This window comes from Hemitrygon akajei, unplaced genomic scaffold (genome assembly GCF_048418815.1).
Source record: "Hemitrygon akajei unplaced genomic scaffold, sHemAka1.3 Scf000077, whole genome shotgun sequence".
In the NCBI taxonomy this organism is placed as follows: Eukaryota; Metazoa; Chordata; class Chondrichthyes; order Myliobatiformes; family Dasyatidae; genus Hemitrygon; species Hemitrygon akajei.
Genome location: NW_027331963.1, coordinates 3,743,257 through 3,755,137, shown reverse-complemented (window position 1 = coordinate 3,755,137; position 11,881 = coordinate 3,743,257). Strand labels below are relative to the sequence as shown.

Here is an 11,881-nt window from a genome sequence, read left to right as displayed (position 1 = left end):
GGGTGGGGTCATTGGGAGTGCGGATGGTTGGAATGAATGGGAAAGAATGGCATTTGATTGGGATAGCGGTCTGTGCGAGTGAACGGGAAGGGACGGCGTCCTGTGAGGAGTACGGACCATGGGAGAGGACGGAAAGGGCTGGAGACTTGTTTTGCAAATTTATCCTCAACTTTGATTTCATCCTGGGCTACTTCTGGACCCTAGAAGTCAAATATGATTGTTAACCGCTATGGTTAAGATTCCCGTCTGTCCTTCCCTGCACGTTTGTGCCCCGCCCACCCTCTCGTGGTCTGTGCACACTGCATCCTCCCCCGTCTCTGTGACCACTTCTAAGTATATTCATTTTGTGTTTGTCTCTGTGTGTGTGTGTGTGTGTGTGTGTGTGTGTGTGTGTGTGTGTGTGTGTGTGTGTGTGTGTGTGTGTGTGTGTGGTGGATATCAAATCATCTGCAGTTTTTCCAAAGAGTTAACTGGATAACATAAAGATAGACCAGTTGATTTGTTTACAGTGCTACAGTTCCAAGGTGAACACAATGAGAGTCTCCTCCGTAATCTGTTTAAAATCGAGAACTCATTTGATATATCTCACACGACTACAGAGACGTACTTTTCCGGTGTCTGACACCAGGCGTGTGTGATGGGGCGGTGTGCAGGGAGATTCATCCCGTACTTAAAGCCGGTATTCCATCCCCTATCCCTCGCTGCACCGGTCCTCGGTTGAATCACGGCTGATATTACAGTCTATTTTAACGCTCTGCGGGGGGCAGGAGGGGGTCAGTTAGCCAGGAAGTGGGTTGGGTGGAGATGAGATCCTGGGCATCTGGACTCTGCCAGTCTGACCTCCCTCAGCCTGGAGCTGAGACGCTACTGTGTCAGTGTGAGGAGCTCCGACACACTGTTGCAGTGCCCAGGGTGCGGGGGGCAGCAGAAACCTCAAATAAAACTCGAGTCCAGTACCAGGACAGGAAGTTACAGCGGTTTATTGATTTCATCATGACAAATGTAAATTAAACAATGTGTGAGCTGCTGACGTGCGGGAATAAATAAACTGCTCCCGACTCACACACAGTCACACACAATTAACTGACCGGCGACAACGAGTGACCGGTTGAATAATCAGTCCCGTTTCTCACCGTCACTCTGCATCGGGGAACCGATGATTATAAAATCACTCTTCAGGGCCGTGTCCGAGATCGCTGCAGATCCAGGGTCACTGCCGAGGGATTTGTCAATTTAACATCATTATATCGGCCAGGCTGCCGAATGCACCGTCCTCAGCAAAGGGAACAAAAGGATTCTCTCCTGGGAAAAATCCCAGCCCAGAACACCAGTGTCCCAGACTGAGCCCCGGACCCCGGGCTCTTCCTGTCTGGGAAATTCTCTGGGAGTCACGTGGGAGTGTCGAACCCGCACATTCCGCGATAGCCGCCCCGCCGGACAACAGGCGGAAACACGTCACTGCGGGACCGCTCCGAGCGACGCACAGCGCGAGACCTGAGCTGGTTCTGTTAAAACCGTTGGGAATTATACCCGGCGCGCGGCTATTAAATGTAAGGGCGGGAGTTAAAGGGGAGGGCGGGGATGTTCACACATTCAGATGTTCACAGATCCACTCTCAGTCCGGATCTGACTCCCTCCAGAGGTCCCAGTTCCCCGGGGTCTCACGTGGGGGAAGTCTCGAAACCGCATATCCGGCGGAAGCTGCGCCGCTGGAGAGCAGGCGGAAATACGTCACTGCAGACCGCATCCGACGTCACCAATCTCGAGACTGGAGCCAGTTCCGTTAAAACCGTTGGGAATCATCCCCGGCGTGCAGCCATGAAAGTTAAGGGCGGGAGTTAAAGGGGAGGGCGGGGAATCGGCCAAATCTCCCCATCCCGCGGGCGGGGATGTTCACACATTCAGATGTTCACACGGTTATTCTCAGTCCGTGTCTGGGTTCCTGCAGAGATCTCAGTTCTTTCCTCCCGGTCCCACTGAACCGATTGTCCACCAGCCTGAAACAGATGGGAGAATAAAGATGAAATAAACAGATTACACAACAGTGTCAGTAACAGAGGAACGGGATTAATGTTTCAACAACACTCCCAGACAAATATCACCAGAAAACCCGCGGATCCGCTGATATTTTATCACATTGAACATTAACACAAATACTCACCCGATCCACTCCAGACTCGGGAGGGTCAGTATGAGGCGGCGGAGAGCGGGGACAGATCGGTCTGTGAGCCAGTTTGAAGCCAGGTCCAGCCCCGTCAGTGATCTGTTTGTACTAAGAGCGGAGACGAGACCCTCGGCACCAGAATCTGTGAGACCGACATTGAACAGCCTGGAGATGAAAGAGAGTGGGGGTGAAGGACACAGAGAGACAGGAGACGGTACAAATCCCCGGTGTTTATCGGTAACACAATTACTGATCACATTAATGTTCAGTGTCAGACACCCAGTGACTGTAAACACAATCTCCCACAGTCTGTTACTTACCACAGTTTCTGTATTTTACACTCTGGGTTCCTCAGAGCCGCAGACACCAATTTCACTCCTGACTCTCCCAGTTTATTCATTGCAAGTCTAAAGACAAGTAGACAAATTGATGAACAAAGTGATTCAAACCGTGGGTCTGGGGGAATTTCTCTCACTCAGATGTTTCAAGAAACATTAAACCCTTCAGTAAATCACTGATCGGAGTTTCCATCACTGTCAATGTCCCTCGCTGCCCAGCTCCAGGGTATTCACCGAATCCCAGTAATTACGTCTGTCGGTGTGACCCTTTAAACTCCACATATTCTGTCCCATTCCCCGATGGTTAGAAAAGTGTTCCTGATGTGAGAGGGTTGAGAGGGGCAGGGATGAAGGATGGGAGAAAGTCCCACAGTGAGGAAGATTTATGACTGAGGAAATGTCCATGGGAGACGGTGAAAGAGACCCCACCTGAGGAAAAGTGATGGGAAGACAGAAACTGCAGGGGAAGAGGATGGGGAAGAGAGATCCCACAGGAGTAAGGGGGTGGGGAAGAGAGGTCTCACAGGACGAAGGGGAATGGGGACGAGAAGTCTCCCAGCAGTATACCGATGGGAAAAGATAATCCAATAAGATGAGATGAACCAGAAATAGATTGTACGGGAGGGGTGGGTCTGAACTGAGGCCCACAATCGGGAGAGGAGATGCACCCATGGGGTCTGGGTATCTGGTAGTGAGCACAGTCATACAGGTGGACTGATGGTGATACCTGTACTCAGGTTCAGCTCTGTAAGTGTACAGTTTGCACTGAGAGTGGAGGCGAGATCCTCGGCACCAGAACCTGTGAGGCCAACATCGTTCAGCCTGGGGTTGAGAGAGAGTGAGAGTGAAGGACACACAGACAGGAGACATCGGAAATTCCCAGTGTTTATCAGTAACACAATTACTGATCAGCTTGATGTTCAATTTCTGACACCCAGTAACTGTAACCACAATCTCCCACAGTCTGGTACTTACCGCAGTTTCTGTATTTTACACTCCGGGTTCCTCAGAGCCGTAGACACCAGTTTCACTCCTGAATCTCCCAGGTCATTACCCCCAAGTCTAAACACAACGAGAAAAACTAATGAACAAAGAGACTGAAACCGTGGGTATGAGGGAATATCTGTCATTCGGATATTTCTGGAAACATGAAACGCTTCAGTATATCACTGATTGGGATTCCCACTACTGTCAAATTTCACTACTGAATGCCAATAATTTACTGTCAATGTGACTCTGTAATTTCCCATATTCTGTCTCCTTCCCCAACAGTTAGAATAGTGTTCCTGATGTGAGAATGTCGGAAGGGCCAGGGTTGAAGGGCTAGAGATCGTCCCTCCGAGAGGAAGAATTGTGGGTGGGAAAATCTCCATGGGAGATGCGCGCAGAGACCCGCACCACAGGAAAAGTGATCCCCACAGGAGGAAGAGGAACGAGGAACAGGGATCCCTATAGGGTGATGGGGAACGAGGAAGAGTAATCCCGAGAGGATGAAGGGAGATGGGGAAGAGAGATCCCACAGGATGAAGGACGTGGGGAACAGTGATTCTACACAGCAGGAATGGAAATGGGGAAGAGAGACTCCAGAGGAGAAAGCGGAATGCGGAAGAGAGATTCCTATTGGAGGGATGGGGATGGGCAAGAGAGAACCCCGCAGGAGGAAGGGAATGAGCAAGGGAGAACCCGACAGAGGAAAGGGGATGGGGAAGTGATCCCCACAGGAGGAAGGGAATGAGCAAGGGAGAACCCGACAGAGGAAGAGGGATGGGGAAGTGATCCCGACAGGAGGAAGCAAATGAGCAAGGGAGAACCCGACAGAGGAAAGGGGATGGGGAAGTGATCCCGACAGGAGGAAGGGAATGTGCAAGGGAGAACCCGACAGAGGAAGGGAATGAGCAAGGGAGAACCCGACAGAGGAAGGGGGATGGGGAAGTGATCCCGAAAGGAGGAAGGGAATGTGCAAGGGAGAACCCGACAGAGGAAAGGGGATGGGGAAGTGATCCCCGCAGGAGGAAGGGAATGAGCAAGGGAGAACCCGACAGAGGAAACGGGATGGGGAAGTGATCCCGACAGGAGGAAGGGAATGAGCAAGGGAGAACCCGACAGAGGAAAGGGGATGGGGAAGTGATCCCCACAGGACGAAGGGAATGAGCAAGGGAGAACCCGACAGAGGAAAGGGGATGGGGAAGTGATCCCCACAGGAGGAAGGGAATGAGCAAGGGAGAACCCGACAGAGGAAAGGGGATGGGGAAGTGATCCCCACAGGACGAAGGGAATGAGCAAGGGAGAACCCGACAGAGGAAAGGGGATGGGGAAGTGATCCCCACAGGAGGAAGGGAATGAGCAAGGGAGAACCCGACAGAGGAAAGCGGATGGGGTAGTGATCCCGACAGGAGGAAGGGAATGAGCAAGGGAGAACCCGACAGAGGAAAGGGGAATGCGGAAGTGATCCCGACAGGAGGAAGGGAATGAGCAAGGGAGAACCTGACAGAGTAAAGGGGATGGGGAAGTGATCCCCACAGGAGGAAGGGAATGAGCAAGAGAGAACACGACAGAGGAAGGGGGATAGGGAAGTGATCCCCACAGGAGGAAGGGAATGAGCAAGGGAGAACCCGACAGAGGAAGGGGGATGGGGAAGTGATCCCCACAGGAGGAAGGGAATGAGCTAGGGAGAACACGAGAGAGGAAGGGGGATAGGGAAGTGATCCCCACAGGAGGAAGGGAATGAGCAAGGTTGAACCCGACAGAGGAAAGGGGATGGGGAAGTGATCCCGACAGGAAGAAGGACTTAGGGAATAAAGATCCCACTGGAGGACCCAGATGGGGAAGGCAGATCCAAAAGAACGAATGGGGAGAGGGAATTGAGATCCCACCGAAGGAAGGAGATTCGAGAAGAGTTCCCACAAGGGTAATGGGGGTGGAGATTAGAAATATCACAAGGGGAGGAGGACGGGGAAGAGAGCTGACAACAGGAAGGGGGTGGGGAAGAGAGATCCCATAGGGGGAAGGGAGAGGATGAAGAGAGACCAACCACAGGGGAAAGGGGGTGGGGAAGAGAGATCCCATAGGGGGAAGGGAGAGGATGAAGAGAGACCATCCACAGGGGAAAGGGGGTGGGGAAGAGAGATCCCATAGGGGGAAGGAGGACGGGGAAAGGAACTGACAACAGGAAGGGGATGGGGAAGAGAGATCCCATAGGGGGAAGGGAGAGGATGAAGAGAGACCATCCACAGGGGAAAGGGGGTGGGGAAGAGAGATCCCATAGGGGGAAGGGAGAGGATGAAGAGAGACCACCCACAGGGGAAAGGGGGTGGGGAAGAGAGATCCCATAGGGGGAAGGGAGAGGATGAAGAGAGACCACCCACAGGGGAAAGGGGGTGGGGAAGAGAGATCCCATAGGGGGAAGGGAGAGGATGAAGAGAGACCACCCACAGGGGAAAGGGGGTGGGGAAGAGAGATCCCATAGGGGGAAGGGAGAGGATGAAGAGAGACCACCCACTGGGGAAAGGGGGTGGGGAAGAGAGATCCCATAGGGGGAAGGGAGAGGATGAAGAGAGACCATCCACGGGGGAAAGGGGGTGGGGAAGAGAGATCCCATAGGGGGAAGGGAGAGGATGAAGAGAGACCACCCACAGGGGAAAGGGGGTGGGGAAGAGAGATCCCATAGGGGGAAGGGAGAGGATGAAGAGAGACCACCCACAGGGGAAAGGGGGTGGGGAAGAGTGATCCCATAGGGGGAAGGGAGAGGATGAAGAGAGACCACCCACAGGGGAAAGGGGGTGGGGAAGAGAGATCCCCACAGAGGGAAGGGAGAGGATGAAGAGAGACCACCCACAGGGGAAAGCGGGTGGGGAGGAGAGATCCCCACAGAGGGAAGGGAGAGGATAAAGAGAGACCACCCACAGGGGAAAGGGGGGTGGGGAAGAGAGATTCCATAGGGGGCAGGAGGACGGAGAAGAGAGCTGACAACAGGAAGGGGATGGGGAAGAGAGATCCCCACAGAGGGAAGGGAGAGGATGAAGAGAGACCATCCACAGGGGAAAGGGGGTGGGAAAGAGAGATCCCATAGGGGGAAGGGAGAGGATGAAGAGAGACCACCCTCAGGGGAAAGGGGGTGGGGAAGAGAGATCCCATAGGGGGAAGGGAGAGGATGAAGAGAGACCACCCACAGGGGAAAGGGGGTGGGGAAGAGAGATCCCATAGGGGGAAGGGAGAGGATGAAGAGAGACCATCCACAGGGGAAAGGGGGTGGGGAAGAGAGATCCCATAGGGGGCAGGAGGACGGGGAAGAGAAAACCTACAGCAGGAATGGGGATGTGGAAGAGAAATATCACAGGGGAACGGGGGTGGGAAGAGAAGCCGCCATGGGGCAAATGGGGTGGGGAAGAGAGACCCGACAGAAGGATAGGGAGAAATGAATGCACAGGAGGAATGGACTTATGCAGAGAGATCGAACAGTGGGAATGGAAGTATGCACAGAGATACCACAGGAGTATAGTGTTGAGAAGAGTTGGTCCTACAAGAGGAGCTGATGCGGAAGTAGTTCCTCGGGAGAGATTGTTCTAAACTGAGGTCCACAATCAGGAGAAAAGATGCCCACTTGGTGACTGGGTATCGGGGATTGAGAAAAGTCACACAGGTCGAGTGATGGAGATAGTCACTCACAGGGAAGGGCAGAGGAGGAAAAACTCACAGCAGCATTTCTAAAGCTCTCACTGGGAAAGACAGCTCACACTCTCTTGTCAATGTGAAAATGGTGGGAAGTTCCTACATACCCGCTTACAGTTTGTGTCGGTCTAGTTGTCATTAACACTGAGAAGGAACAATGTCAATGGACGTGTCACAGGGAGCGAGAAACGCGGCCAATCCTGTGATTTACTACCATTAAGCGAATGGATGTTGTTCGTGATCTGATGGAGTCTCCAAATCCCATCAGAAAGAACCACAGAACCTTCCTGTCCCTGTGGAATTACTGACCAGTCCCCTGGTCATTAGTCACAAATTTTTGCATTCTGATTTACTCCGATTTTACCCAATTTCCTTCGCATTGAAACAACACAATGGAACAGTTTCACATTTCAGAGTGAGACAGAAATCTGGTTACCTCAACTCCTGACACTTGTGTAGCCCCGGTCCCAGCCGCTGTATTCCTTCAAAGTGAATGCGGCAGTTCCAAAAATCAAGGTGTTTTATTGTAACACAGAATCCGATGACATGAGACAGGACCGCGCAGTCAATCGGGGTCAGTGGCATTTCACTGAATGAAAGTGTTTCCATAGATCCCAGTGTGTCCTGAGCCAGTCCACGATTCTGAGACTCAAACAGATAGTGCAATGTATTCAGGAGGTTCCTTGTATCATCTTCACAAGCAGAGATATTTATCTGGTGTATAACCGCCTCCTTTACCCAGTCAATCACGCGGCAGGTTGTTTGATGAGGAAATGGACCAAGAAACTCCTCCAGGCCCCGAGCTGTCATTGGGTTGGAGAGTCCAGCAACAAAACGGAGAAATACCTCAAATCGCCCATCTGTGGTATTTTGGGCTCCAGTGAGGAATTTCGGGATATCCCCGGGATGTGGATTCAGGAATAGTGCGACTGCAGCTGCAAACTCCTGAATGGTGAGGTGTGGGAATGTGTACACCACACACCGGGCAGAATCCTCTCTCTCCAAAAGCTCCATCAGGAACCCGGACAGGAACTGGGAAGGCTGCAGGTTGTAGTTCATCAAATCTCCATCTGTAAACACAATCTTCTTCTCCGACACTCCTTTGAAGGCCATCTGACCCACCCTGTGTAACACATCACGGGCGTTCTCAATCTCACGGTCGTGGTTTCTCAGGATGTTGTAAATATAGTAGGAATATAGTTGGGTGATGGACTTGGGCACTCGCTGTGGGTCCCTGACTCTTTGTGTGAAGAAGGGGCCCAGTGCCAGAGCGAGGATCCAGCAGTAGGAGGGGTTGAAGCTCATGGTGTACAGCATCTCGTTCTCCTTCACATGTTTGAAAACAGCTGCCGCCACAGTCTGATCTTCAAAATACCTGAAGAAATATTTCTTCCGTTCCTCACCAGAAAATCCCAGGATTTCAGCCCGGATACTGATCTCAGCCTTTTCCAATAAATGTAACGCAGTGGGGCGGGTGGTCACCAGCACTGAACACCCTGGGAGCAGCTTGTGCTGGATTAAGCTGTACACAATGTCAGACACCTTGCACTTGAATTCCGGATCTGTGCATGTGGACTGAGGTTCTGTGTCTCCCCGACTGTCAGCAAAATCAATTTTGTCTTTGAATTCGTCCAAACCATCGAATATAAACAACAATCCCTCTGGGTTCTTCCAGACCTCTCTCAGGATATTTTCAAAGTAAGGATATTGATCCAGAATGAGTTCTGTCAGGTTTATTCTGTGGTTAATGGAGTTTAAATCCCGGAATTTGAAACTGAAGACAAACTGGAATTGTTTGTATATTTTCCCCGTGACCCAGTCATAAACAATCTTTTGTACCATTGTGGTTTTCCCGATCCCCGCGACTCCCGCCACTGCTGCCGTACTCCCAGATTCCGAGTTACTCCGGGAAAAGCTGCTCTGGAACAACTGATCCGCCCGGATTTTCTCCAGCTCTCCGCAGAATTGCTGTTCTCTCCACTCCTCGTGGTCTCTGCCTCTTGCCAGCAGCTCATGTTCCACCAGTGTCCGATCTCGAACAGTAGAATTGACCGTGAGCTCAGCGTATCGATCAACCAGCTGGAAAACCTTCACCTTCTCCCTCATCAGGATCGTGTTCACTCTCAGTGTTTCAGTTTGTGCCCGTAGAGTCTCCTTGTGTTTCTGTTGAACATCTTCCATGGGAAGAGACAGTGGACAAACTGTTAGATGCCTCAACTCAGAACTCAGTATTTAAGCACACACGAGTTAGCTCACAGCTATTGCATTAATTGGATTCATCAATGGATGTTCGTACAGTAGAGTAAATTTGATTAACAGACCCCTGACTGGCCAGAGAGGCCTGGTCTAGATAAATATCAGATTATCACATTTCCACATTAATTGTGTTGTGAAGGTGAGTATTTACCTCGTAGTTTACTGACCCCGACTCTCCCGAACTGGACACCCTCTCACTACAGCCACAGTTATCATTGTTCCTCTGGAAGAAACGTTTATTCCCCAGTGCTGATATGGTGCGTGGGGATATGGAGAAAAGGATAGTGGGCATTCTGTCGAAGGAGAATCACAGCTCCCCCTCACACCATCACTGATTCAACGTACAAAGTGTATTTGTTGATCAGCATGTGCACTGTGATCAACAAAGTGTAATCCAAAGATCAAGGGTGATTGGGGGAGAAAATGTCAATGTCTTGTTCAGGAGATTGAGACAGTCAGCATTTTGACACATCCCTCCCCCCCCCCCCCGCCCCAAACCATCCTCACAGACGCTGCTCAGCTCACTGAGTTCTTCCAGAAAATGGTTTGAGATGGCGGATCTGCAGTCTCGTGTCTCTGAAAGAGTATGTGTTGTAAATACTCAACAGATTCAAGTTTCAAGATACGCAATTGTAAAGGAGAAGGAAATAATTATTATTCCGGATCTGATGCAGCACAAAAACTCAGATAAAGAACGCAATGAAAAACACAATAAATATAAATGCGCTCGATACTCTGAACTCAGGTGGTTTTGACAGACAATTTTCAAACCGTGCTGGTGTTGGGGTGGGGTTTGTTATTTATAGAGTGTTGGCTTAGTCATTGGAGGTGTTGATGAGTCTTACTGCTTGAGGAAAGTAACTGATTTTGAGTCTGGTGGTCCTGCTCTGGATGCTACGTAGCTTCCTCCCTCATGGGAGAGGGGCAAACAGCCCATAGGCAGGATAGGTGGGATCCTTCCTGAAGCCCCTGTCCCTTTTCCGGAGCTTTTCTGTTTATACGTCCCAGATGGAAGGTAGGCTGGGGATGCCGGTGATGCGTTGGACAGTTTTGACTACCGGTTGTGGAGCCTTCCAGTCCACCACAGTTATGCAATATGCTCGTCTGCCCTCTGCAGCACAGCTGTAGAAGGACGGGAGTTCAGATGTGAGTACAGGTCAGACAACGTCTGTGGAAAGGGGAGACAGGGGAGATGCTACTGGTCTGTGACTTTAAATACAAGTTTGAAAACCATGCCGATTACAGGTCGGGTGCTGAAGAAGAAAGCAGAGACCGAGGAATTTCTATAGCAGGTGGTTCAGGATTTCAGCTGTCACAGGACCTGCATAGAACACAGAACAGCACAGGAATAGGCCCTTCGGCCTACAGCATTGGTGCCAGCATGATACCACATTAAACTGTGATGTTTAAACATTCTCCTCATTTCGATAACAGTCTGCACTATTATTCCTTTTACCAAAATGCGTTTTCCAACACAGTATTCCATCTGCCACATTTTGCCCATTTTCCAATTTCTTTAAGTCTTGCTGCAATCGCATTGCTTCCTCAGCACTAACTACCCCTTCAGCTATCTCAGTATCGTCAACAAAGTTTGCCACAAAGCCATCAATTCCATTATCTAAATCATTGACAAACAATGTGAAAAGTAGCTCCAAGTACCTCGAAACCTGAACATTAATAATTGAATTGAATTGACTTTATTTCTTACATCCTTCACATACATGAGGATTAAAAATCTTTACATTACGTCTCCATCTGAATGTGCAATGTGCAATCATAGTAATTTAAAATAATGTACAGACTCCAACAGTTTCCCAATCACTCAGGTTAGGCTAACTGGGCTACAATTTCACAAACAAGAGGAAATCTGCAGATGCTGGAAATCCGAGCAACACACACAAAATGCCGGAGGAATTCAGCAGGCCAGGCAGCATCTGTGGAACAGTTGACGTTTCAGGACGAGATCCTTCGGCAAGACCAGAGACAAAAAGATGAAGAGTAGTTTTGAAAGGTGGGGGTGGGTGGAGGAGAGAATGCCAGGCGATCGGTGAAACTTGGAGGGGAAGGGATGAAACAAAGAGCTAGGAAGTTGATTCTTGACAGAGGCAGACGGCCCTGGAAGAACGAAAAAGGTGGGGGGGGGGGGGGGGAGCGGTGTGCACCAGAGGGAGGCGATGACAGGCAAGGAGATAACGTGAGAAGTACGCGGGCATGGGGAACGGTGAAGGGGGAGAGCAACGGTAGTTTGAGAAATCAATATTGATGCCATCAGGTTGGAGGCTACTCAAACGGAACACAAGGTGTTGTTCCTCCAACCTGAGTGTGGCCTTATCCTGACATTGGAGGAGGCCATGGACTGACGTATCAGAATAGGAATGGGAAGTGGAAATAAAATGGGTGGCCACAGGGAGATCCCGCCTGTTCTGGCGGACAGAGCGTAGATGCTCGTGAAACG

At 50.7% G+C, this 11,881-nt stretch overlaps 1 protein-coding gene across 1 annotated transcript; it reads right to left on the bottom strand.

Moving 5' to 3' along the window:
- Positions 1-956: 956 nt before the first annotated feature.
- On the bottom strand, positions 957-2,971 carry LOC140722467 (ribonuclease inhibitor-like). Its single transcript, XM_073037206.1, has 3 exons — positions 2,485-2,971; positions 2,162-2,329; positions 957-1,997 (listed from the first exon to the last, which is right to left on the bottom strand). The coding sequence occupies exons 1-3, from the start codon at positions 2,562-2,564 to the stop codon at positions 1,910-1,912; spliced, it is 336 nt and encodes a 111-aa protein (XP_072893307.1). The 5' UTR covers positions 2,565-2,971; the 3' UTR covers positions 957-1,909.
- Positions 2,972-11,881: the final 8,910 nt, after the last annotated feature.